We start from the raw sequence: 27,610 nt of genomic DNA, 5'->3' as shown, positions 1-27,610 counted from the left end.
TTCTGCTCTTTAGACATTGTACAGTAAGAAAGGTGGTCTAAAAACAAAAGGTTAGCGCCAACTGTAGAGCGCGAGAAATAAGGCACGAGCTCTTGAGGGAGATTTACCTCACAAGAGAACACAGTAAGCACGCACAACAACAACAACAACAACGGGCAAAAGCCCTCTAATTTAAACGGGCTTAGCCCGAAGAAAAATAATGACACAAACTCTCAAAAGTAGGGCAAAGACCCTCTAACTTAAACGGGCCTTGCCCGACAACGAAAAAGAATACCAGTAAATCACTTCACACACAAAAAAAAAATTATCAAAGACACAAATTACAGAGAGTAGCTGTTAAAACAGCTGTTAACAATTTTCAGAAGAAAAACCCCAAGGACAAAGACCAGTAAAGGTAAAAGAAACCACTTAGCTCCAGCCAAGTCGAGACCACGTCCAGCTTGTAAAGCGGCAAACGAGATCTGGGGAAGCAGGTGTAGTGCATCCTGGGATATGGAGTAGCCCAGCCAATAAGAGACTTCGTTCTAGTGAACTAGTTGGCAGAGTCGGAGCCGATGGATCGGCTCCGAGCCCATCAGTTATGAATGTAGGCGAGAGAGGATCCCATTACATCCATTTTTTATCTGTGAATAAACTGTGTTCTGTGTTTGGAGGACCTTGGCTGTGAGGTGTATTTTGTATGTGGATCGTTTTGCTGTGTTACACCTGTTTGGCACCGTTTTTCTGTTCACATTTTCCATGCTATTAAGTTTAGTATGCCAACCTGCTTTGAAGTTCCTATGCATTTGGATTTTGTCTATAACAACAAATTTAAAAACAGCAGTGGGATGATTAATGGTGTGGTTTATAGAGGGCATTGGACAATCGGTGGTTTCTGAACCTCAATTTGATTGGCCTGGACGTCTGACCCACATTAGAGGAACAGGTACATGTGGCCAAATAAATGACCCAATCCGAACTGCAATTCCCAAATATGTTAATATTGTATTACCTGTGATGTATTTTTACTTGAAAATTCCTTGGTTTTGAGGATATGTCGGCAGGCACTACAATGTCCACAAGGAAAACATCCCACCAAAGGGTCACCAAATAAGGTGGTTTGGACTGTAGTCACTGGTGTACATCTCTTGTAGTGAGTGAAACGAGAATGTATAGTGTGACCCCTATGGTATGAGAAGGCACATTTATCTGGTAATATGTCATTCAGAAGTTCATGAGATTTTAGTATGTCCCAATGTCTGTTAATTTCCCTGAATCTGAACATGTTGTTTCCGAATGTGGTTACAAACCTTATCGGCTGCACACAATTGGATTTGTCATCATGCTTCAAATGTTGGTATTGTAATAAGCTTGAGCGTGCCATCTGACTAGTCTGATCAATGGTTTGAGAGATATGATACTTAGAATATCCATGGTTAAAAAGCCTATTTGACAGATCTTGTGCACAAACTTGATGTTGTTCTTCTGAGGAACATATGCGTTTCATACGCAAAAACTGGGATTTTGGAATGTTTCGGATGATGTGGCGGGGGTGAGAGCTTGTTGCATGTAGCAATGTATTATATCGAGGAAACTTCCTATGAACAGTAGTGGTCAATGTGTGATCTTCCAATCTAGAAATGACAACATCCAAAAAAACAATCTCTTGATATTCTATGTTTAGAGTAAATTGTATATCAAAAGGATTGTTATTAAGATACCTGAAAATCAAACACATGGTCCTTATCCCCACACCACACCATCCAACAATCTAGATATCTTGTCCAGATATCCAAATGATTTATATGTAGATTATGATGTGCATCACATATGTTTGCTCAAAAAATCCCATAAATAAATCAGCATATATGGGGGCAAAGGTAGCCCCCATTGCCGTACCTTTAATCTGCCAATATGGATGTCCATCAAAGTAAAAAATGTTTTTACACAGCACATATTCAGTAAGTTTAACAAGAAAATTGTTGAAACCAGTGGAATATAATTCAGATTTGTCCAACCAATAAGAGATAGCAGCAATGCCAGCATCATGGGGGATGCTCGTGTATAAAGATGAAACATCTAGGGTACATAACCACCAATCCGCGTCAAATTGTGAATCTTGAATGATAAGAAATTCCGTGGTGTCTTGTATCCTTGATCTAACATTAGACAGTAATGGTTTTAAATAATACGTGAAGAAAGCGGATAGTGGTTCAGTTAAAGAGCCTCTCCCAGAGACAATAGGCCTACCTGGAAGATTAGTAGAGTGTTTATGGATTTTAGGAAGGTATAAATATAGGTATAAATATAGCGGCATAGGTTCCACCACTTCAAGTTGTTTGCCAACCTGTTTACTAATACCTTCTTCTGTGGCTAAATCCAACAAAGAGTCTATCTATACTTTGAAATTAGGTGTGGGATCCACAACCATCTGGATATAATAGCGAGCATCAGGCAGCTGTCTGTAAGCCTCAGAGAGACAGTAACTATTCATGATGTGTACATTATCCAGTCATTACTTATTTCTGCAATGTGCCTTTAAATGTCTCTCTGTATAACACCAGGATGTTTGGAGCTGCTTAACTATTCAACATTTGCTTTTTAGCACTGAAGGCTTTGTACAGCCGAAACTGGTTTGCTTGCTTGTTAGCCATTTTTAAATGGCTTTTACTTCTACAAAAAATTAAATTTTGCTGCTATACCATTGCGCTAGTCCGTTTTTGGATTTACCCTTTCGCGTTGGTTTAGACCGTGCATAGTTCCCTCGAGCGTGTGTTTGGTTTGTTCCTGTTGCTTCTCACTTCACGCTGGGGACGCCTAGTTTGCAGGCTACATCTTGTATACAAGCTCCTAATTTCATCTGGTGCATTTTGTTTTTTTGTGGAACTTTTACTATCCCATCGCAGATGACAGCTGATGTAGTCGTTACTACAAATCTGAATCTTTTGGATCATTTGGGGCAATCTTCAGTTTAGAAAGAATCTTCTCTTTTTACATTACACATTGGGCCTACCTCGTGGACTGCACTGTTCCGAATAGGTCTGGAATACGTATTGGAATATTTTTGTGCTTATGCCAACATTGGTTTTCGTGAGGGTGTATTATTACTCTCACTATTTGGGGTGTCAACTCAGGGTCAACAGATGTATATTTCCAACAGGTACTATGGCCAAATAATTGTTTGTTAGTTTTGACTTTTGGTTATACTGTTTTGCATTTCACAAAGGTTCACCACACTTTTTATTGATTTAACAGATACTGTGGATTATCCTTGGTTCCTTACCAACATTTGGAACTTCATTGCATTATTTTGGAATTTATCATCGTGGGCGTTTATTAAGGGACAACATCTACAGATTTTGTGGACGTATTACATCTATGGACACACCCATCGCGTTCTGGACTTATGTACTATTTTCATTCTTTATTGTATTCAGTTAATGACTCAGTTTGGGTCCATATTACATGTTGGTTGATTTTTGACGATTATAAGGGACATTTGTTCTTTTTTGGCAATCAGTCAATGATTTGTAATGTTGCTGACATGTCACGCTGTATTTTTTGGTTTTAATTGAAATTATCTTGAACTGGCTATTTGCACAGTTTGGGGAATGTTCTTTTTCTATTTTCGGTTCAACTTAATTCAATGTTTAGTTGCATCAGGGTACATAAGCTTCAAGAATATTCAGTGTTTTGGGTTGTTTCTTGTTTGAGCAAATGCATCTAAGGCGCTATTATTTATTGTCTTGTTCATAAGATTACAATTTAGAGGATAGCTCTGTCCTGTGATTCCCTTTAGCGCAATACTTTGATTTCTGCTGTGGTCCACAGGCATAGTTACTTTTTGTACTTATTGGTATAGGCACTCAGCCTTGTCTTGTAGGTGTATTTGGATACGGATATAATTTTGACTTCCAATTTGTGTAACAAGGTTCTTAATATTGCTTTTAGCACTCATTCAGGTTTTGCTTTCTGAGCCAATCCAGTAGCTACCACAGGAATTATCTATTCAATTTTTGACCTAACTACAAGTTTCTTTGAGTACTAGGTGGGTCTATATATTTTTTATGTATGTTTTTGCACTGCAGTTGACCCATTTGTGGAGCATATACATGTACATATTTTATATAAGTAGACAACTTTATGCCCTCATTTTCTGTATATATTGACTCCCTTTATAATTGGTATTTTTGGTCCATTTTCTGATATAGTTTTAAGATAAGGGACGAATGTCCAGCTACACTTTATATACATGAATGTGTATATATGTCCTTGAGTCTGAGTGTACGTTTAAATAGATGGCAGCAGAGACGAAGGGTCGGCTGCCATAATTATATATTGAATGAGTTATGGTTATACACGAGACAAACTGTTAAGGTTTTGTCAGATTAATCCACACCTGTGACTTTCTATTTTTTGGACCTTCATAACTAAAATAATTAATAGTTTGTAGTGAGACGAATTGTCAACTACCTTAGCATATGGGCACCGCAGAGTCTCTTTATACAGAGTGGGCATTTTAAGTTCTCTTACATATATATTTTTTACCATCAAGGCAACTTTCCACAATCAATAGGGTTAACGTAGTGCACAACCATATACATATAAATATAGACTTAATTGTTTATATTCAAGTTAGTATAATTGTTCTTTTTGGGTGAAGAATTGTGTTGTGACATACTGTCTTATCATGGACCTAACTGGAATTTTGCAAGGACTATCAGCTGATAAAGATAACCTGGAAGCTTTTGGCTTTAACACTAGGGGGTCAACTAGTTTAAATAACAGTGAAGTTGACTCCAAACAGAAATGTGGGTTAGTTTTTCAAAAACTGACCAGAAACATGAAGTCCCTAAGGTCTAACATTTGGCACTTGAAATTATTCAAGGCCTACAAACTAAAAGATATTACACCTAGGGGTCTCAAGATCAGTCTTCAACCTCTAGTATCAAGCATTGATGCCCAGCTATCACAGGATTGGGCTTCAGCCCAACCATCAGGCCTCAATGCTTTTTGTGGATACGCTAACTAGTTATTATGAAAGAACCATTGAATCTCAAATAGCAGAAATCCAAAAAGTGTGCCTTGAAGCCCAATTATTTGAAACAAGCATTTTTCAAAGAATATATTTCTGATTTAGCCAAAGATTTGGCTAATTTGGAACAATTGATTAAGAGAAACACACAAATTCAATAGAGACTTGTCGGATTACGTCAAAGATAAACCGTTTGTTACATCCAAGAATGTCAGGTTCACAGACAGAGCTAATAAAAGTAATCATGGTAGAGAGAGGCCCAGATCAATATTAAGGACAGAATCTACCCTGAGTGGCACGTCAGAGGATGAAAAGTACAGTTTTGTACCTACCATAAATGTAGATGTTCGAAGATCCACATTGCTGCAGTCCTAACACTTGGGTAGTCCGCTGTCCCAGTCGGCCCGAATACCAAAGTATAAGGCTGACGTCGGTCAAGGCGCATTAGTCTGACGTCAGGACGTCAGGGTACAAATGCGCATGACCGACGTCATTTCCTCAGTCTTTTCTTGCCCCAGATGTCAGAAGACCCTAAAAAGATAAGGCCAAAACCAAAAAACACCAAACACTCCTGTACCAAACATATGTACAATATATACAAATTTACAAAAGTACAACCCCACCCACACAACCACCCCTAAACACAGAGGGAAGGAGGGAGGATTGACTGCAGCAATGTGGATCTTGAACATCTACATTTATGGTAGGTACAAAACTGTACTATGTTCTTCATCTCACATTGCTGCAGTCCTAACACTTGGGTAGAATCCCAAAGCAGAGGTAAGGGAGGCTGGCAAATCACAAAGAAGCTGGAGCTGACAACATGCCCTGCAAAACAGCCGTGGCAAAACCAGCCCTAGATTTAGAGTAGAGAGGAAGGTGGTAATGCTTAGAGAAAGTATGCACTGAACTCCAAGTAGCTGCCTCCAAAATATCCTTAGTTGCCACCCCCCTTAGAAATGCTGTTGAAGTGGCAGTAGCCCTAGTGGAATGAGGCCTAATCCCAGCTGGAATCTCCTTGCCATGATGGGAATAACAAAATGCAATGCAAAACCCAATCCACTTAGAAATAGTTTGTTTTGACACAGGCTTGCCCTGAGAACTCAAAGCAAAAGAAACAAACAACTGCTGAGACTGCCTAAAATCCTTAGTCCTGCTTAAATAATAACGCAACTGCCTGTGTACATCTAAAGTGTGCAAAATCTTTTCCCCTTATTTTGGGGATCTGCATAAAAGTAGGCAAATGAATAGTTTGGTTTAAAGCCACACTGGAAACCACTTTAGGCATAAAGGAAGGATTAGTACGTAAAGATACCCTATCCTTATGAAAAATCAGGAAAGGCTCAACTGCCATAAGGGCCTGCAATTCAGACACCCTTCTTGCAGAGGTAATGGCTAACAAAAAAGCAGTCTTCCATGACAAATATTTCAATTCAGCAGTAGCTGCAGGCTCAAAAGGTTGTAGAGTGAGTTTCTCCAACACAAAATTGAGGTCCCAAGCAGGAGTAGGAGCTCTACGTGGGGGTCTTATATTCTTTGCCCCTCTAAGAAATTGCTTGAACAAAGGATGAGAAAACAATGGTGGGTCACAATCATAGTGAGCTGAAATTGCTGCAGCATGAATCTTAATGGAAGAGAAAGACAAACCTTTGTCCAATAACTCAGTAAGATATTGAAGAGCCACACCCAAATTTGGCTCAGAAACATCCAAATCCTTTGCTGTACACCAAAATAAAAATCTCTTCCATTTTCCTGCGTACACTTTCCTTGTACTAGGTCTTCTGGCTTCCATAATCACATTCAAAACTTGTTGAGGAAGCTGAGACCTGCTATGGTTCAAAACAGAATATGCCAGGCTGTTAGATGGAGAGTGAAGCTTGACATTGAGTAGATGCCCGTCCTGAGACAATAGGTGTGGAATCAAAGGTAAGGTCCAGGGAGGCTTCCTTACCAGACTCCTCAGCAATGGGTACCAGTGCTGCCGAGGCCAATCTGGAGCTATTAAAATCATCCTTGGCTTGTCTTGTCTGACCTTTAGGAGTACCTTTGGGAGGAGAGGCAGAGGTGGAAAGGCATACACATGAAGATTTTTCCAACTAAAAGAAAGAGCATCCACTTTCCAGGCTGTGTGATGAAACCTTTTCGTGCAAAACTTTGGCAGCTGGTGGTTTAGTGGAGAAGCGAACAGATCTATGTCTGGAGTTCCCCAGGACACTGTCAATGTCTGAAATACATGAAGATCCAGTTTCCACTCGTGGGGATCCATGATTTGCCTGCTTAACACATCTGCTAAGGAGTTCTGTGCACCTGGCAGAAACCTTGCTTGAAGATTCAGTTGCAAGCTTAACGCAGTCTCCCACAAAATCATTGCTTGCCTGCACAGAGGATAAGAATATGTTCCCCCTTGTTTGTTGATGTACCACATGACAGTTGTGTTGTCTGTTAGAATCAACACCTGCCCTGGAAGAAGAAAATCCTTGAAAGCCAGTAATGCAAACTGGACTGCTAACATCTCCTTCATGTTGATATGTAGATGCTGCAGTCTGGCAGGCCACTTGTCTTGTATCCACTTTCCATTCAGATGAGCTCCCCAAGCTGTGTCTGAGGCATCTGTCGTTAGAATCTGACTCGCCTCTGGCCGGGTCACAGAGAGTCCCTTGTTTAGGTGACATTCCTGAGCCCACCACAAAAATTCCTTTTGAATGCAAGGTATTATTTGAATGACAGTGTCCAAATCCTGGCAGTGCTGTGTCCATACATTTTGAGATACCATTGTAGCTTCCTCATATGCAGTTTGGCATTGGGAAGTACCAGAATACAAGATGCCATGAACCCTAAGGCTTGAAGGACTGTCCTTGCAGTCAGCCCGGACTGATGAGCTAGTTGATGGAAGTAAAGAGAAAGATTCTTTTGTTTGTCCGGGGTTAAAAAGGCCATCTGGGTTGCTGTATTCAGTCTCACACCCAGAAAGCACATGTCTTGAGAGGGTACTAGACTGGACTTTATTTCGTTCACAGAATACCCTAGGCATCTTAGCACTGCTATCACATATTCCAAATGCTGAAGAAGCACGTCCCTTCCTTGAGCCAGAAGCAGGCAATCGTCCAAATAAGGATAAATTTGTATTCCTTTTAGCCTGAAGAAAGCTATCACTGGAGCCAGAACCTTTGTGAACACTCTGGGCAGTAGATAAGCCAAAGGGCAATGCAGAGAACTGATAATGAGAATTCCCAGCTCGAAAACGCAGATACTTCCTGCAAATTAGTCTGATAGGAACATGAAGGTAAGCTTCCTTGAGATCCAAAGTTACCATCCAGTGATCTTTGCCCAGCAGAGGTAAAAGCTGTTGCAACGTCAACATTTTGAACTTGGGAATGTCCAGATAAGTGTTGAGGATAGACAGATCCAAAATTGGTCTCCACGTGTTCCCCTTTTTTGGTACTAGGAACAGGCGAGAATAAAATCCTAGGCCCCTTTCTGGCACCGGAACCGGCTGAATGGCCCCTATTTGGAGCAACAGAGAAATTTGCCTGTGAGCCTCTTTCCTTTGTTGAGGAGGAATGTCTGGCATGCCTTTGAAAGGAGGCAAGGTATGGAAATAAAACCTGTAACCGTGGTGAATGATATCCAATACCCATCTGTCTTGGGTAATTAAACTCCAGTTTTCTTTGAAAAGTGCCAACCTTCCTCCTAAAGGTGCTGCCAGACGAGAACATTCTGGCAGCTGAAAAGGCAGGTCATTGGGTCTGTTTACGAAAGGACTGACCCCTGCCCTCACCAGAAGACTGAGCAGGTGAACTCCCTGTTCTAGGCCTAAAAGAACCTTGAGCTCTGCCCCTACCACGTCTAGACCTTCCCCTAGACTGGGAATCATAAGCAGGATATGTCCACCCCTTGGTAGGCCAATTTCTACTAAACTTCGGAGGCTGAACCTGCAAAAAATCTTTAACAGTCTGCATAGACTTAGCCTTGTCTTCCATTTTCTTTAGAACTGCTTCCACAGGCGAACCAAACAACACATCAGATTGTAAAGGAGCATCTAAAATCCTTGTCTTCACATGCTCAGCTAAATTCTGATCCCTCAGCCAGGCGTGCCTGCGAAGAACCGAACCAGTGGCAGCCACCCTCGAAGAGGCCTGCACAGCATCAAAACCACATTGCAAAGAATGCTTACCCACCTGTTCAGAAACATGAACTAAATCCTGCAACTCTTTACACTCAATACCTTCCGCCAAAGCATCTACCTTAGACTTTAATTGTGAAAGGAGATAATTTTGGTATTTCAACATGTGAAACTGGCAATTCAAAGCTCTCATGGCCAAAGTGGAAGTATACACTTTCTTTCCCCATCTATCCAAAGCCCTTGCCTCTTTATCCGGAGGAACAGGATTTTTAACGGAAGCCTTAACACCTTTAGGCCCCTGTGAAACAGTTTCTGGGTCTGCCCTAGGACTCTTAAAAAGATACTTATGAGCTTCAGGCACCCTATAATATCTATCCGGTTTAACTGGAGCAGGAGGCAAGGAATCAGGGTTCAGAGAAGCCTCTGCAAAAACATCCTCCACCACATCTAGAACAGGAGGTATAGCTAAAGGCCTATGCTGGGGTAGAAACAAAAATTCCCTAAGCCTTTTCCTGGAATCAGAGAAATCCTGACCTTCCCATTTAAAATGCTCCCTCATGGAATGAAGTGTCTCTGAAAATGAAAAATCCTCAGGAGGAGAAGCAGAAGGAGTAGAATCATCCACATCAGAATCAGAGTAAGGGGAATACTCCTACAAGTCTTCAGCCGAAGACTCAGAAGCATCCGAACACTGCTCAAAACTCCCAAGCTCAGGTTCCACCCTAGGCCTCTTATCAGGAGGGGGCATAGAACCTCTAATCATTGTAATCAAATCTTCTGCCATCTTAAGCATATGCTTCTTAGGCACAGACCCTGAAGAACTAGGGGTAACACCTGAAACAAAACCTGGCCTGCCCCTGGGAGAAGCCTTGGAAACAGCAGGGGAGGGCCTAACCACCTTAGGAAGGGAGGGAAGAACAGCTACCTGAGAAGCCCCTTCCGCCTGGCCTACCTCCTGAGAGGTCACATCTTGCAGTAATAAAGTCTCTCCTGGGATTCCAAAGAAATTTCTGGCTGAACCTCTGGCTCCACCGAGCCCTCTAAAGAACCGACGTCCGCACGGACGGTTCTTCCAGCCTAGGCTTTGCTGTTTTGTCCTTGCGCTTTTTGACGAAGCGGCCGGAGCATCCGACGGCATTTTATAATTACACCGCTTCCCAAAACTAACCTGGCACAATCTAATCTTCTCTTTATAGTGCGTTTGTTAAATCTAGCACAAGAGCGACAGCCAACAACGTCGTGCTCAGGCCCTAAGCAAGGTATACACAAGGTATGGTAATCCCTATGAGGTATCTGTTTCCCACAAGAAATACAGTTATTCACTTTTTCTGACATCCGGTTAAATACTGAGGCAAGAAAAAACCAAAATATTCCCCAACGGGGTACTTAGCCAACTTGGATTCGGTCTGAAACTCCGACTTCGGAAAATCTCAGAACGCCAACCTGCACTTGCAAAACTGCTTCTGCATCGGACCATGCGGCAAATAAGACTGAGGAAATGACGTCGGTCATGCGCATTTGTACCCTGACGTCCTGACGTCAGACTAATGCGCCTTGACCGACGTCAGCCTTATACTTTGGTATTCGGGCCGACTGGGACAGCGGACTACCCAAGTGTTAGGACTGCAGCAATGTGAGATGAAGAACATCTTCCTCTGTTAGACTATGATGTCCCTTCACGCCAGGTATCCCCCAGCTGCCAAGAGAACAGCCTGTCCCTTTAGACGCAAGACGCGCAGGGGAGGCAGAAAGCATAGAAACAAACAGGAATATCCAGTTTACAGGTTCTATTACAACAGATTGTGAAACAGTGAACAATGTACACAATATATCATCCTTTGAATTACCACCTGTACATTACCAAGTACTAAATAAAGGTCTTAATTTTGTCCCCACTTCACCTGTTTCTGAATACAGTTTGTTAAAAGATGTTAATGATTTTTGCAGATTGGTAAATCTTAAGATATTTTTTTCAGATCATGACACTACTCAAAGATCTACTGGTTTCAAATTTGGCAAATCAGAATTCACACCACCTATGGATAAACATGTTTCTATCTTTTAAGGAATGTGTTATCAAAGATTTACATTTTTCCACAATATACCAACCTACCACAAATAACCTTACTCAAGCAGAGAGATCTTCTCTAACTGAACTTCAACTTAATCATGATATTGTCATCACTCCAGCAGACAAGGGGGGGAGGTACTGTTGTTATGGATCACAGCAAATATAAGGCTGAGGCTTACAGACAGCTGACTGATGCTCGCTATTATATCCAGATGGTTGTGGATCCCACATCTAATTTCAAAGCACAGATAGACTTTGTTGGATTTAGCCACAGAAGGTATTAGTAAACAGGTTGGCAAACAACTTAAAGTGGTGGAACCTATGCCGCAATATTTATATTTTCTTCCTAAAATCCATAAACACTCCACTAATCCTCCAGGTATACCTATTGTCTCTGGGAGAGGCTCTTTAACTGAACCACTATCCGCTTTCCTCACATATTTAAAACCATTACTGTCTAATGTTAGGATCAAGATTACAAGACACCACGGAATTTCTTATCATTCAAGATTCACAATTAGAAGCGCTTTCCTCACATATTTAAAACCATTACTGTCTAATGTTAGATCAAGGATACAAGACACCACGGAATTTCTTATTCAAGATTGACAATTAGAAGCGGATTGGTGGTTATGTACCCTAGATGTTTCATCTTTATACACGAGCATCCCCCATGATGCTGGCATTGCTGCTATCTCTTATTGGTTGGACAAATCTGAATTATATTCCACTGGTTTCAACAATTTTCTTGTTAAACTTACTGAATATGTGCTGTGTAAAAACATTTTTTTTTACTTTGATGGACATCCATATTGGCAGATTAAAGGTACAGCAATGGGGGCTTCCTTTGCCCCCATATATGCTGATTTATTTATGGGATTTTTTGAGCAAACATTTTTATATGATGCACATCATAATCTAATTTATAAAATCATTTGGATATCTGGAGAAGATATCTAGATTGCTGGATGGTGTGTTGTGGGGGATAAGGACCATGTGTTTGATTGTCAGGTATCTTAACAATCCTTTTGATATACAATTTACTCTAAACATAGAATATCAAGAGATTGTTTTTTTGGATGTTGTCATTTCTAGATTGGAAGATCACACATTGGCCACTACTGTTCATAGGAAGTTTCCTCAATATAATACATTGCTACATGCAGCAAGCTCTCACCCCCACCACATCATCCGAAACATTCCAAAATCCCAATTTTTGAGTATGAAACGCATATGTTCCTCAGAAGAACATCAAGTTTGTGCACAAGATCTGTCAAATAGGCTTTTTAACCGTGGATATTCTAAGTATTATATCTCTCAAACCATTGATCAGACTAGTCAGATGGCACGCTCAAGCTTATTACAATACCAACATTTGAAGCATGATGACAAATCCAATTCTGTGCAGCCGATAAGGTTTCTAACCACTTTCGGAAACACATTCAAATTCAGGGAAATTATTAACAGACATTAGGACATACTAAAATCTCATGAACTTCTGAATGACATATTACCAGATAAATGTGCCTTCTCATACCGTAGGGGTCGCACTATACATTCTTGTTTCACTCACTACAAGAGATATACACACGTGACTACAGTCCAAACCACCTTATTTGGTGACCTTTTGGTGGGGTGTTTTCCTTGTGGACATTGTAGTGCTTGCCAACATATCCTCAAAACCAAGGAATTTTCAAGTAAAAATACATCACAGGTATACAATATTAACATCTTTGGGAATTGCAGTTCGGATTGGGTCATTTGGTCACATGTACCAGTTCCTCTTTTTATGTGGGTCAGACATCCAAGGCCAATCAAAGTGATGATTAGTGAACACCTTAGTGCTATCAGAAACCACCGATTGTCCAATGCCCTCTATAAACACACCATTAATCATCCCACTGCTGTTTTTAAATTTATTAGACAAATTCCAAATGCATAGGAATTTCAAAGCAGGTTGCATACTAAACTTAATAACATGGAAAATGTGTGGATAACCAGGTTAGGGGCTTTGTTCAAACCTGGCCTTAATGAAACAGAAAAATATGTCAACCTACTTCCTTATGTACATTGTTTGGATTTATTTTTAAAATTTCATATGTACATGAGTTTATTTTGGTGATTTTGATTTGTATTATATTCATCAGTAACTATTCATGATATGTGTATATTATCCAGTCATTAATTATTTCTGCAATGTGCCTTTAAATGTCTCTCTATATAACACCAGGATGTTTGGAGCTGCTTAACTATTCAACGTTTGCTTTTTAGCACTGAAGAAGGCTTTGTACAGCCGAAACAGGTTTGTTTGCTTGCTTGTTAGCCATTTTTAAATGGCTTTTACTTCTACAACAAATTAAATTTTGCTGCTATAACATTGTGCTGGTCCGTTTTCGGATTTACCCTTTCGCGTTGGTTTGGACCATGCACTTAGTCCCTCGAGCGTGTGTTTGGTTTGTTCGAACAACATGTGCCATAGAATTCAGTGACCTTACAGAGAAGGTCGCTGAAGAGATCATCCGCTTTCCCAAACGGTCCATCATCCGAGAGTCCTTGTCTGGAGGGTGTACTGAGGAACTCTCCTGTGCTTGTTCCTTCTTGGTGGCCACAACCACCATAGCATTCACAGGAACACCCTTACTCCAACATGCCTTGTCCGAGGGGGGGCTTAGTATTTTGTCGGGACGTTTGGGGATTGGCTCCACAGTGTCCGGCTCCTTCCACACCCTGGTAGTAATAAGATCTAGCAGGGGGTCGGGGTGGGGGGGGGGGAGACACCCAAGAGGTAGATGGGCCAGCGTCAAACGCCTCCAGAAACACGGACTCGTCAGAGGAAGGCTTTTGGGCAGACCACCCTCCCCTAATGCGTAACATTTCCATGATGTCTCTAAAGGAGACGTCTTCAGTGAGTGATCTTGGGGATCCTTCCCCTTCCTCCAAGTCTGTGTCCTCCGTGAGGGACTCGGGCGAGTCCAAGTGCCTCCTCTTGCACTTCCGCTTGTGAGGAACCTCCTCAGGGGGGGTGGGCTGTCCAAAGAGGTTTCACCAACGATGTCCTGTTCCTCCAAGGGAACCATCTGGGGCGTAAGCGCAGACTGTCCCTGGGGTCGGATGATGGAGGATAGGCTCAACTGCGTGGGAGCGACGGGCTGGTCCGAAGCAAGAACCGGGGCACTCTAGTCACTCGAGAGGACCCTCTCCACTACGTCAAATGCCGATGGTGAACTGCTCTCCCTTGGAAATGAGAGCAGTTCCCTCGGCTCAGACGTACAGACCAGCGCCGAGGGCGACCCGATCAGATCCGAAAGGGTAGTGCAACCAGACCTAGACGGAGCCAAAATTCCACTGGCCCCTCCGGATCCGACGCTTGCCCCATGGCTCAGAAAGCTCGGATCAGACAACAAGCCTGGATCCGACAGACCCGAGAGCATGGTCTGCGCCGAAGACGGAAATGCTGTCGGCGCCGACCCCACCCCGGCTCCGAAGCTAATTGGATCCGACAGCTCCAAGACCCGAAAGCGGGTCGGAGTAGGAGCAATGGCACGAGCACTCCCATCTGCATTTGAGCCTGCAAAAAACGACGCATCATCCGGTCCAAATCTGCGTCAGACAAGCTCCTAGTAGACGTACAAGAGGCCACCGAAGGCGGCCGGGAAGGTCGCCTTGATGACCTAGAAGGTGACCGGGTCTCCTCCTCTGGCTCTGGGGAGAAACTAGGGGAACGGAGCTGAGAGGGGGTAGACCCGGAGACCTTCAAGGGAGAAGCAACAACTTTAGATGGTGGAGCCGAGGGAGTAGACTCGGCCCGCCTTTTATGGCTGCAGTGTTCTCTCTCTTCCCTGTCTTGTCCTTTTTTCTTCCCGTCCTTTTTCTTCCCTCCCTTTCCTCCTGGACCAAAGGAGGGTGAGCCCCAGCCAGGGGATCAGAAGTAGCAGGTGGGGCAACCGTAGAGGCAGCTGGCACCAAAGCAGAAGACGAAGTAGATTCTGGTGGCAGAAGACCAGCCCAAAACAGCTTGGCCTTTCTGTCTTTCAATGCTCTGGGATTAAAGGCTGCACAAATAGTGCAGCCTGTGGAAAGGTGTTCCACACCGAGGCACAACACAGAGTGTGGCCATCTGCTGGGGACAGCTTATGACCACACTGAGTGCATTTCAAAAAAATGGCCATAGGGCCTTCGGCCATGGTATAAGAAAAAGGAAAACAGCACACGCCTTCACACACTCTAGTGGGGGAAGAGAACTAGCTGACTAAACAATTAGATTAACAGACACCAAATATAAGAACCACTAAAGAGAAACTACCCGGGGTTCTCACAACAGTGTACAAGGGAAAGATAGGAAAAATAAAAGATATTTGAATTCTATTTTTAATTTTACTCACAAACCAACTCGGAGCTCGTTCTGAGACGCTATCTTAAGCCGTGGCAAACTAGATCTGAGGGTTACAAGGAGATAGCAGGGCATTATGGGTAAGGGGAGGAGCTTGGAGCTCGGATCTGTAAGCCTGGAAAGCTGCCGGCTCGGATCAGATACCCACAGGTTGCAGACAAAATGAAGTTAACTACTTCAGATCTAAAGTTAAACTACAATAATCAAGAATAAGCATTGCTCTCAACCACAAAGTACTTCACCATCATAAAACAAATCTGCTTATGAGCAGCAATAAAGAATAAACATTCTGCAAACTTAACATGCAACCACTTACCATTAATAAGGAAAAAAAAGGCACCAGTCTCATTAGCCACAGCACGAGCAATAAGTGTCTTGCCAGTTCCCGGAGGTCCATACAGCAGAATACCACGAGGGGGCTGCATTTCAAAATGACAGAATTAACCAAGAAAACAGACAAGCCAATATTACTGTTATACTACGACAGATCATTTACAGTCTAAAATGTGCGTGCTGACTGGTCAGCCCAATCAGCGTGCCTGCTGTAAATAGAGCATATAAAGTACAGTTTTGTACCTACCATAAATGTAGATGTTAGAGTGGTTATGCTGTTGCAGTCATCACACTTGGGTTATCCTGCCGTCAGGCGGTCCCGCAGTCGGCCTGAATTCCAAAGCCTTGGTCCAGCGTCAGTTGTCGCTTCTTCCCTGACGTCAGTGCGGCAGGGGTATAAAAGAGGCAGCCGATGCCATTTTCTTCAGTTTTTCTTGCCCCAGACGTCAGGTGCCCCAAACTAAGAAGGCAAAAGAAGCTTGCAAATCATACCTTAGTGCAAAACAATGGTACTAGTTGTAAGCAAATGCACCATATAGACATCCATCCCAAAGGTTGAAGTACATGGAGGTACAAGAAAAACCTTGTTAGGTAGAGGGGATGGAGGGAGGGTAACCTGGACTGCAGCAGCATAACCACTCGAACATCTACATTTATGGTAGGTACAAAACTGTACTATGTTCATCATGCTATGCTGCTGCAGTCATCACACTTGGGTAGAGTCCCAAAGCTATGGTTGGGTGGTAGGAGCTAAAGTGGGTTAGGTGCAGCTAAGATGCCCTGCAGAACTGCAGTGGCAAACCCAGCTCTGGTTTTTGAGTGCAGGTGGTAATGTTTGGTGGAGGTGTGCACTGAACTCCAGGTAGCTGCCTCCAGAATGTCCTTTGTTGGGACTCCTCGGAGGAAGGCTGCTGAGGTTGTTGTAGTCCTGGTAGAGTGAGACCTAATACTAGCAGGCACTGCTTCCCCGTGGTGTGAGTAGCAAAAGCGGATGCCATGTGCTATCCATTTGGAGATGGTCTGTTTTGAAATGGCCTTTCCTTCTGAGCCTGGCGCATAGGATAAAAGGAGTTGGTCCGATTTTCTGAAGGCCTTTGTCCTGTCCAAATAGTAATGTAACTGTCTGTGAATGTCCAAAGAGTGAAGGAGTCTTTCTCCTTTATTCTGTGGGTTTGGATAAAAGGTGGGCAAGTGTATGGTCTGATTGAGAGCCACACTGGATACTACCTGTAGCATGAAGGAAGGGTTGGTGCGTAAAGATACTCTGTCCTGATGAAAAATGATGAAAGGTTCCACTGCCATAAGTGCCTGCAGTTCTAAGACTCTGCGTGCTGAGGTGATAGCCAGCAGCAGGGCTGTCTTCCATGACAAGTATTGAAGCTCTGCTGAAAAGGCTGGTTCGAAAGGAGGAAGTGTTAACTTTTCCAGAACAAAATTTAGATCCCAAGTTGGAGTAGGCGGTTTTCGGGGGGGGGTCTTATATTTTTTGCCCCTCTGAGAAACTGCCTTAGCAAAGGATGAGGGAAAATGGGAGGAACCGTATCATATTGAGCTGAAATGGCTGAAGCATGGATCTTTATGGATGAGAAAGAAAGGCCTTTGCGTAGCATCTCAGATATTGGAGTATGTGCGGAATATTTGGAATGTCAGGATTTAGGCTTCTGGCCTGGCTCCATACACAAAATCTTTTCCATTTGTCTGAGTAAGTTTTCCTGGTGCTGGGCCTCCTGGCCTCCAAAATGACATTCTGGACGTCCTTTGAGAGAACTGTTTGATAATTTAAGGTATTTTCCATGCAGCTAGATTTAAGGTCCTTAGCTGACTGAAGGATCTGAGTTTTGTTGGGTTAACAGCAGAGGGAATTGAGGTAAGATCCATGGAGGGCTGAGAGTCAAGTTGCGTAGTAGTGGGTAACAGTGTTGACGTGGCCAGTCCGGGGCAATGAGGATCATCTGTGGTCTCTCTGATCTGGTTTTCAGTAATACCTGGGTGAGTAGAGACAGAGGTGAGAATGCGTAGACTGACAATGCTGTCCAACTGAATGATAGGGCATCCACTTTCCAGGCCAGGGGATGGTAAGTCCTTGTGCAAAATTTTTGTAGCTGGCAATTGTTGGTTGAGGCAAACAGATCTATGTCTTGAGTTCCCCACCTTTGAGTTAACATTGAGAATACTTGTGGGTGTAGTCTCCACTCGTGAGGATCTGTCAAATTTCTGCTTAATTTGTCTGCCAAAATGTTTTCTTTTCCTGGCAGGAATTGTGCTTGCAGTTGTACTTGGTAAATTAATGTTGTGTTCCACAAGTCCATTGCCTGTCTGCATAGTGGGTAGGAGTGTGTCCCTCCTTGTTTATGTACCACATAACTGTGGTGTTGTCCGTCCTTATTAGAAGTTGTCCTGGATGCAAAAGGTCCTTGAAGGCTGTTAGTGCATTTTTTACAGCTAGCATCTCCTTTTGGTTGATGTGTAGTTGCCTTTGGTTTGCAGACCATTTGACCTGTATGCATTGTCCTGCCATGTGTGCACCCCAGGCGTAGTCTGATGAATCTGTTGTCAAGGTTTGGTTTGGAGGAGGTGAGACAAAAGGAAGGCCCTTGTTTGCTTGGCATGCTTGAGCCCACCATAAAAACTCTTTTTGAAGGCAGGGAATGAGAGTTCTAGTTGCTTCGAGGCTGTGTCTGTGTTGGGACCATACACTTTTTAGGTACCATTGTAGTGCTCATATGCAGCCTTGCATATGCAATTAGTTGAATGCAGGATGCCATGTACCCCAATGCCTGCAGGAATTTCCTTGCAGTGAGCTGGGTAGAAGTTGCCATCTTTTTGAAGTACTGAGCCAGTTGTTTTTGCTCGTCTGGCGTGAGGTAAGCCATCTGGGCCGTTGTATTCAAGCTGGCACCCAGGAAAATTATTTCTTGTGAGGGTATTAGTTTTGACTTTTTGTTTACTGTGTACCAAGGCTCATCCAGACTCTGCTACACTTTGCTGTGAAGGAAAGGTTAGTTTGCTTTTATTTTTTGTATTACTGTATTGCCTTTCTATATTTTGAATACTGTAGTTTGTTTTCTTTACCTTGTGTTTTGCTTGCACCCCTGCAATACCAGGCTACAACTCTTACCACACTTTTCAGCCACCAAACCAGGACCGAAACACTAAAGTTGGAGGAGTGTCAATATTCACCAAGAATATTCACACCACCAGGCTAGCTGGCCAACACAATGTGTCTGAAATTCTCCAAGTTCAACTAACACTAGGTAAGACTGCAATCCAAATTGTAGCTTGCTACAGATCCCCCACCATACCCCAAGATTCTCACTACACCTTTCTAAACATACTGGAAAATATTAAGATAGAACCAAACACCCTAATACTGGGTGATTTTAACTACCCTGCCATTAACTGGGAAAACTACTCATGTCCCAACACCTTTGCGCAACGGTTCTTGGAATTCATAAATTCCAATGCCCTGGATCAACTAATCCATAGTCCCACCAGGGGCTCCAATATCCTAGACCTGGTCATTACCAACATGGGAAATCAATGCTCCATACCTATGGTCACCCCATCGTTAGTCAGGTCTGACCATAAGCTAATCACCCTTAACATCCACATCCCACCCCCCAGTAAAGAAACCACCATAAAAAACTTCTCCAAAGCCAACTTCATGCAACTCAAGTCAGAAGTGACAAACTTCATGACACCCATGCAGACGGGAACTGAAAGTTCAACTGCTGAATCCTACACTAAGGCACTGTACGAGCACATCCACTCATGCATGAATCGTGCCATCCCAAACAGAACCAAAATGCTCTCATCCAAAAAAAGGAAGCCAATCTGGTGGTCCCCTGCCATAAACAAACTTTACAACAAAAGGAAGAAACTTTTGCAGAAAAAGAGGAAAATCCCAGGATGCAAAAAACTCCCTTACTAGCCTCAGTAAGAAACTGAGATGCCTCAAAATCCTCCAAAGCTAGTTACGAAAATAAAATTGCCAAAGATTCCAAAGACCACCACAAAGCATTCTATAACTATGTCAAGAATCTAAATGGCAATGCTCAGAGCTGCTCTGAGCTAAAACAGAATGGCATTAAATATACTGATCCGAAGGATATTGCCAATATCCTGGCAGATCGATTCAGTGCCAACTTCACCCCCCTCTCACCCCCTAAAGGGCCCATCTCAATACCGGAAGATTGCCAAATTCCAGTAATAACGGCCACACAGGTACAAAAACTCTCTAAAGCCAAGAATACAGCATCCATGGAACCAGATGACATCCCGGGCTGTGTACTACATGAACTACAATATGAACTGGCACCTCACCCAAGTGTCATGTTTAATCATAGCCTCACCTCAGGTTTCGTGCCCACTGAGAGGCGCAGAGCTACAGTTATCCCAATCCACAAGGGGGGATCCACCTTGGATCCCGGAAACTACCATCCCATCAGTCTGACCAGCCTTATCTGCAAGGCCATGGAGCGTATTATCATGGAACTTATAAACAAAGACATTGGCAACCTTCAAACACTGGACCCCACCCAGTTTGGGTTTGTGAAGGGCCGATCTTGTCTCCTGAACCTGATTGACTTCTTTGAATCAGTCTCCAGAGCCATGGACAAGGGTAAGGTGGGTCCACACAGCCTATCTAGACCTTGCCAAGGCCTTTGACACCATCCCCCACTCTGGAATCATAGATAAACTTACTAAGTTGGGCATTAATCCCTATGTCACCCAATGGGTTACTAAATGGCTTACTGATAGAACCCACACTGTAAAAGTAGCTGACTCCAAATCCAGCTCCAGACAAGTGACAAGTGGAGTACCTCAGGGTTCAGTCCTGGTGCCGCTCTTGTTTGGCATCTACTTCTCTGAAGTACAGGTCAACACTAAGGGACTCTGGCTAACAAAGTTTGCAGATGACTGCAAACTGGGAGCCATTATTGAATCCCCAAATGATGTGGATACTCTACAAAAGGGCCTTACAGAAACAGATGCTTGGTGCCAGAGCCATGGGCTCAAGCTCAATGCCAAGAAATGTATTGTTATCCCCTTTGGGAAAAAAACATGTATCCATAAATCACCATATAGATGGCAGTACACTAAACACAGAAAGTGTGATAAGAGACTTAGGGACACAGGTGGACAGCGGTCTCACCTTCGATAACCACATCGCCACAACAGTCAGGAAATCCTTCTATGTGGCACACCTCATCACGAGGGGCTTTTCATCCAGAAAAAAAGGAGGTCATTGTCCCACTGTACTCATCCCTCATTAGACCCATTATAGAATACAATGCCCCATTTGGTATGTACCTCTCAAGACATCTGCAACTGGAAAGGCCTCAGAAATACCTCACTAAAAGAATCACAGGCCTAAAGCAGATGCCCTATGCCGACCGCCTTAAACTCCAGCTATACTCTGTCGCATATAGTCTGCTCAGAGGCGATCTCTGCTCAACATACAAGGCCATGTCAAACCCAGAGCTGTTGGACATGCTACACTTAAAGAAATCCCAATCCCTCAGAGCTACACGCTCCAGGGATCTAAACCTTGTCATCACAATAAACAAAACATGCTGGAGGGATAGGTTCCTGACCCAGAGACTCCACAGACTCTGGAATAGATTGCCCATACATGTCAAGCAGAGTGCCTCTTTGGACATCTTCAAGAGGAACCTTGACGATTGGATGGAAGGAAATTCACCCCAGGGATCACGTCAGTCGCACTGCTAGACAGGGGTCCAGGAAAGTAAATAATGTGGGAAGAAATAGCCAGGGAATTGTTATGGCTAGGCTTGTATAGGCCCTAGGGCCGATAGCCTAGTACCAACCTATGAACTCTAGGCAACATAGCAACTTTGTTACAAATGCCAGATGCTGTAGTAGGATGTTTTTGCTGTCCGCTTGGATCAGGCAGTCGTCCAGATATGGATAAATTTGTATTTCTCGCTGTCTGCAGTATGCAGTTACTGATGCCAGGCATTTTGTGAATACTCTGGGCGCAGTAGATAAGCCAAAGGGCAATGCAGAGAATTGATAATGCGTTGTGCCTGCCAAAAATCTGAGGTATCTTCTTGCAATCTTGTCTGATAGGGACATGCAGGTATGCCTCTTGGAGAGGCAGCATTACCAGCCAAGACTCCTTGCCCAGCATGGGAAGAAGCTGCTGTAGTGTGAGCATTTTGAATTTGGGAATGTCCAGGTACATGTTTAGAATTGAAAGGTCTAAGATGCGTCTCCAGGCTTTGTCCTTTCTTGGTACTAGAAACAGTCTAGAGTAAAATCCTTGACCTTGCTCTTTTGCAGGTACCTTTTGAATTGCTTTCATGTTCATGAGAGCTGAAATTTGCTTTTGTGCCTCTGCCCATTGGTTTGTTGGCAGATTTGGCTAGCCTCTCATCCGTGGTAAAGTGTGAAAATGAAATCTGCAGCCTCGGGTAATAATATCCAGAACCCATTTGTCCTTGGTTATGATGTGCCAATTTGTGGGAAGAGAGCCAGTTTTCCTCCTAGAGGTGCTGCCTGGGCAATTTTGCTTGGCAGGCGAAGAGGAAAGTCATTGAGTTTGTTTTCTGAAGGGTTGAGATCTGTAGTCTCCCTCTCTGAGTAGTTTGCCATTGTCTAGGCCTGAAGGTACCCTGTGCCTGGCCTCTGCCTCTAGGGCGTCTGTACCTGCCCCTTTGGGGTCTGTCTGAAGCAGCAAGGACCAGTTTTTTGATGGCCAGTTTCTGCTGAATCGAGGAGGTTGTACCTGTAAAAGATCTTTAACTGTTTGCATTGATTTTGCCTTTTCTTCCATCTTCTTTAAAACTTCCTCTGCTTTGACACCAAATAATGCATCCTTTTGCAGTGGAGCATCCAGTAACTTTGCTTTGACATGATCTGGTAAGGTCTGCTCTTTTAGCCAAGCATGTCTACGTATTACAGACCCTGTTGACTGCTGCTCTACACGAGGCCTCCAAAGAATCAAAACCACACTGCAAGGTACGTTTCCCACTTGTTCTGCTGCATGCAACAAATCTTGCATCCCTTTGAAATCTAGCTGATCTGTTTGAGAGATCAATTTCTGTTTTATCTGAGAAAGCAAGTACTGCTGGTATTTAATCATGTGGAATTGCCAGTTTAATACCCTCATGGCCAAAGTGGCAGAGGTATACACTTTTTCCCCCCATCTTTCTAATGCCCTGGAATCTCTTTCCGCAGGTAGTGGATTTTTAGCAGTAGAGGTCTTAACCCCTTTGGGACCCTGGGAAATGGTTTCTGGGTCTGCAGCAGGGCTTTTATGTAAGAGTCAGGGACTCAATAGTATCTGTCTGGTTTAGGTGGTGCTGGAGGTAAGAAATCTGGATTTAGACTGGATTCAGTGTAGACATCATCCAGAATGTCTAAAACAGGAGGAATGGCTAGGGGTCTATGCTGAGGCAAAAGAAGAAACTCATGGAGCCTTTTCTTGGAGTCAGAGTAATCTTGTCCTTCCCAGTGGAAATGCTCTTATGGTGTGCAGGGTTTCCCCAAAAGAGAAGTCTTCGGGGGGGGGGGGGACAGAGGGAATAGACTCCTCAGCATCCGAGTCTTGGGAAGGGGTAGTCCTGTTCCTCAGAATCTGCTGAGGAAATGGATTCCTGGTCAGAAGGAGGTAAGTCTTCCTCCAGTCTAGGCCTTTTGTCAGGAGGGGGCTGGGAACCTCTGATAAGGGTAATCAGGTCCTCCGCCATTTTCAGCATCTGTTTTTTAGGCATAGGGGCCTGTATGGGAGTCTGTGGACCCGGTTTCTTAACCTTTGGAGGCTTAGCGTATAACTAACGGAAAGAGTCGTCTGTTTAAAGACACCTCCTGAAACCAAAGGCCTGTCCATAGTCTCCGGGTCGTCGCCAGGGCTGACGTCCGCGAGCTGAGGAGGAACCGGCTCCAGTGGACCAGTAGATTCTGACTGAGAGGTAGTCGTATTTTCTAAATCTGCGATAGTCAGGGGCTGCGTAGGCGCCTCACTGAATACCGAAGATCCGGTGGCAGGCCTAACAGAGACCTCTGTATCCGGTCTTCGTCTAGGCTGCCGGTCTTTGTCCTTGCGTTTTTTAAACATAGCGGTAGTCTGAGGTTCCGACATAATGTAGTTCAATTTTCTGCCAAAATAATGTCGGGCGGTATCAGCCCGACGCTTAAGTGCGTTTATTGAACCTAGCGCAAAACCGGCAACCAGAAACGTCGTGGTCTGGGCCTAAGCAAGGAATACAATAAGAATGAAAATCCTTGAGGTATTTGCTTCTCACAAGAAATACAATTATTAACTTTGTCTGACATCGGTCTGAGGCAAGAAAAGTTTCCCCAACGGGGTACTTAGCTTTATAGAAGACTTCGGCTGAAATTCTGTTTGAAAATCTCAGGAGCTGGCCGACCGGCACTTGCGAACTGCTTCTGCTTCTGGCACCGCGCGGCAAGCAAGACTGGAGAAAATGGCGTCAGCTGCCTCTTTTATACCCCTGCCGCATTGACGTCAGGGAAGAAGCTACGACAACAGACGCCAGACCAAGGCTTTGGAATTCAGGCCGACTACGGGACCGCCTGACGGCAGGATAACCAAAGTGTGATGACTGCAGCAGCATAGCACGATGAACATCAAAAGAAAAAAAAAAAAAAAAGTCTGCCTGCCTGGACTTCTATTAATATAACCTACACAGCTTTCTGTTTTTCTTTTTTTAAATACATAAACTTCAAAATTCAGACTGTTCAGAGATTAGAGAAAAGTACAGTTGTGCACACTTACCATAAATGTAGATGTTGGAGTGTATTCACTGTCGCAGTCATTACATTTGGGTAATCCTGCTGGCAGGTTGCCCTCAATCGGCCTGAATTCCAAATTCTTGGGTCCTGCGTCGGCTGCTGTCGCCTCTTCCCTGACGTCAGGTCATCAGGGGTATAAAAGCAGCAGCCAACGCCATTTTCTTCAGTTTCTCTTGTCTCGGATGTCAGGTGCCCCCTAAAAGGGTAGCCAAAATTTATATCTATATAAAAATACATACACCAAAATAAACATTACCTTCATCTACAAACAAATACCACATAGGTTGTATACGTCAGAGAAGGAAAGAAAAGTTCCAGCAGAAAAAAAGGGGGATGGCGGGTGGGTAACCTGGACTGCAACAGTGAATACACTGGAACATCTATATTTATGGTAAGTGTACACAACTGTACTATGTTCTTAGTGTTTCACTGTTGCAGTCTTTACATTTGGGTAGAGTCCCAAAGCTATGGTTGGAAGGCTGGATCTAAACAGCATTAGGAGTGGCTATGAAGACCTGCAGAACTGCAGTGGCAGATAAGTGCTTTGTAAAGGTGTGCACTGAACTCCAAGTAGCAGCCTCTAATGCGTCTTGGTTAGTACTTCCTGAGAAAGGCTGCTGAAGTGGCTGCAGCTCTGGTTGAATGTGGCCTCATGCCCTTAGGCACTAGCTTGCCATGGTGTTAATAGCAGAAACGAATGCAGTGGCCTATCCACTTTGAAATAGTCTGCTTTGAGATGGCCTTTCCTTGTGATCCTGCAGCATATGCCACTAGTAATTGCTCTTCCTGAAAACTTTGGTTCTGTCCAAGTAGAATCTAAGTTGTCTATGTACGTCCAAAGAATGCAAAACTCTCCCCCTTGTTCTGTGGATTTGGATAAAAAAGTTGGCAGATGAATAGTTTGGTTAAGAGCCATACTGGACACCACCTTTGGCATAAATGTTGGGTTTGTCCTCAGAGACCCTGTCTGGATAAAACATAAAAGGATCCACAGCCATGAGTGGCTGTAGCTCTGAAACCAGTCTTGCAGAAGTTACTGCTAGGAGCAAAGCTGTTTTCCAAGATAAAAACTTTATATCAGCAATAGCAGCTGGCTCAAAAGGAGGCAGGGTGAGTTTTTCCAAGACATAGTTGAAGTCCCAGGCAGGCATTGGTGATCTCCTTGGAGGCCATAAGTTTTTGGCTCCTCTGAGGTACTGCTTTAATAAAGGATGAGAAAAGATTGGTGTCTGTATTGTAATGAGTCGAAATGGCAGAGGCATGAATTTTAATTGATGAAAGAGACAGGCCTTTGTCCAGCATCTCAGTTAAGTATTGCAAAATTTGAGGAATATTTGCAACAGCTGCATCAGTTCCTTGTGCCTGGTTCCAAGCACAGAATCTCTTCCATTTTCCACCATAAGATTTTCTAGTACTAGGCCTTCTGGCTTCTAAAATGACATCCATCACAGCTTTACTGAGAAGTGTGTTTTGTATGACTACATTACCTGCCAGGTTTGAAGTACTGAGTTGGCTGTGCAGGATCCAATTGTTTTGCTGGGACAGTAGATGAGGTATCTGAGGTAAGGTCCAAGCTGGGCATTGAGACAAGTTCCTTAGGATTGGATACCAGTACTGGCGGGGCCAGTCTGGGGCAATCAGCATCATCCTTGGCTTCTCCTGTCTGACCTCTAGGAGTACCTTTGGGAGGAGAGGCAGTGGAGGAAAGGCATATACTGACAGATTTTTCCAGCTGAAAGACAGGGCGTTCACTTTCAATTCTTGTTTGTGATAAGTCCTTGTGCAGAATCTTTTTAGTTGGCAGTTGTGAGGGGAGGCAAATAGATCTATGTCCGGGCATCCCCATTTCCTTGTCGTCATGCTGAAGACTTGGGGATCCAGCTGCCAGTAGTGGGGATACATTAGGTTCCTGCTTAGTTCATCTGCCAGAGCATTTTCCTTTCCTAGCAGAAATTGTGCCTGCAGATGTACTTGGTAAGTCAATGCTGTGTCCCACAAAGTCATGGTTAATCTGCAAAGGAGGTAAGAATGTGCGCCCCTCTGCTTCTTTATATACCACATGACCGTGGTGTTGTCCATCAGTAGTTGTCCCGGATGAAGTAGGTCCTCGAAGGCTGTCAGGGCATTTTGCACTGCTAGCATCTCTGATTGATATGTAGATGCATTTGGTTTGAGGACCATGTGCCCTGGAATGCATCTTCCTGCCATGTGGTCCCCCCAGGCATAATCTGAAGCATCCATTGTTAGTTTCTGCCTGGCTGGGGGTAATGTGAATGGCTGTCCCTTGTTCTGGTGACAAGCCTTCGCCCACCATCGAAACTCCTGTTGCAGACAGGGAATGAGAGTAAGGTACAGTTGTGTACCTACCATAAATGTAGATGTTTGAGTGTATTCACTGTTGCAGTCATTACAATTGGGTTATCCTGCTGGCAGGCTACCCGCAGTCGGCCCGAGTTCCAAAGTCTAGGTCCAGCATCTGTTGCTGTCGCCTCCTCCCTGACGTCAGTGCACCAGGGGTATAAAAGATGCAGCAAACACCATTTTCTTCAGTTTTTCTTGCCCCAGATATCAGGTGCCCCCAAAAGGTTAGGCTAAAAATTCTGCTTATAAAAAAGCATGCACTAACAAACATTACCTTCATCTACAAGCAAATAAACCACATAATTTGTATAGAATAGAGAAGTACAGATAAGTCCCAGCAATGAAAGGGGGATGGAGGGTAACCTGGACTGCAACAGTGCATACACTAACATCTACATTTATGGTAGGTACACAACTGAACTATGTTCGTGTTTCACTGTTGCAGTCATTAGACTTGGGTTGAATCCCAAAGCTGAGGTTGGGTGGTTGGGCCTAACTAGAATTAGGAGTGGCTATGAGGCCCTGCAGAACTGCAGT

At 43.7% G+C, this 27,610-nt stretch overlaps 1 protein-coding gene across 1 annotated transcript in view; it reads right to left on the bottom strand.

Annotated features, from left to right (window-relative positions):
• LOC122806732 (valosin containing protein) overlaps positions 1–27,610 on the bottom strand; it is a 1,741,209-nt gene that overhangs the window by 1,180,919 nt on the left and 532,680 nt on the right. The window contains exon 7 of the mRNA XM_044077401.1: positions 15,915–16,017. Coding sequence (XP_043933336.1) covers positions 15,915–16,017 — 103 coding nt within the window. The remainder of the gene's footprint in view (positions 1–15,914; positions 16,018–27,610) is intronic.

Source organism: Protopterus annectens, chromosome 1.part1 (genome assembly GCF_019279795.1).
Source record: "Protopterus annectens isolate FY-2018-M chromosome 1.part1, PAN1.0, whole genome shotgun sequence".
Taxonomy (NCBI): domain Eukaryota; kingdom Metazoa; phylum Chordata; order Ceratodontiformes; family Protopteridae; genus Protopterus; species Protopterus annectens.
Note: the sequence above shows the minus strand (reverse complement) of the source record. Positions and strands in the feature narration are given on the sequence as shown.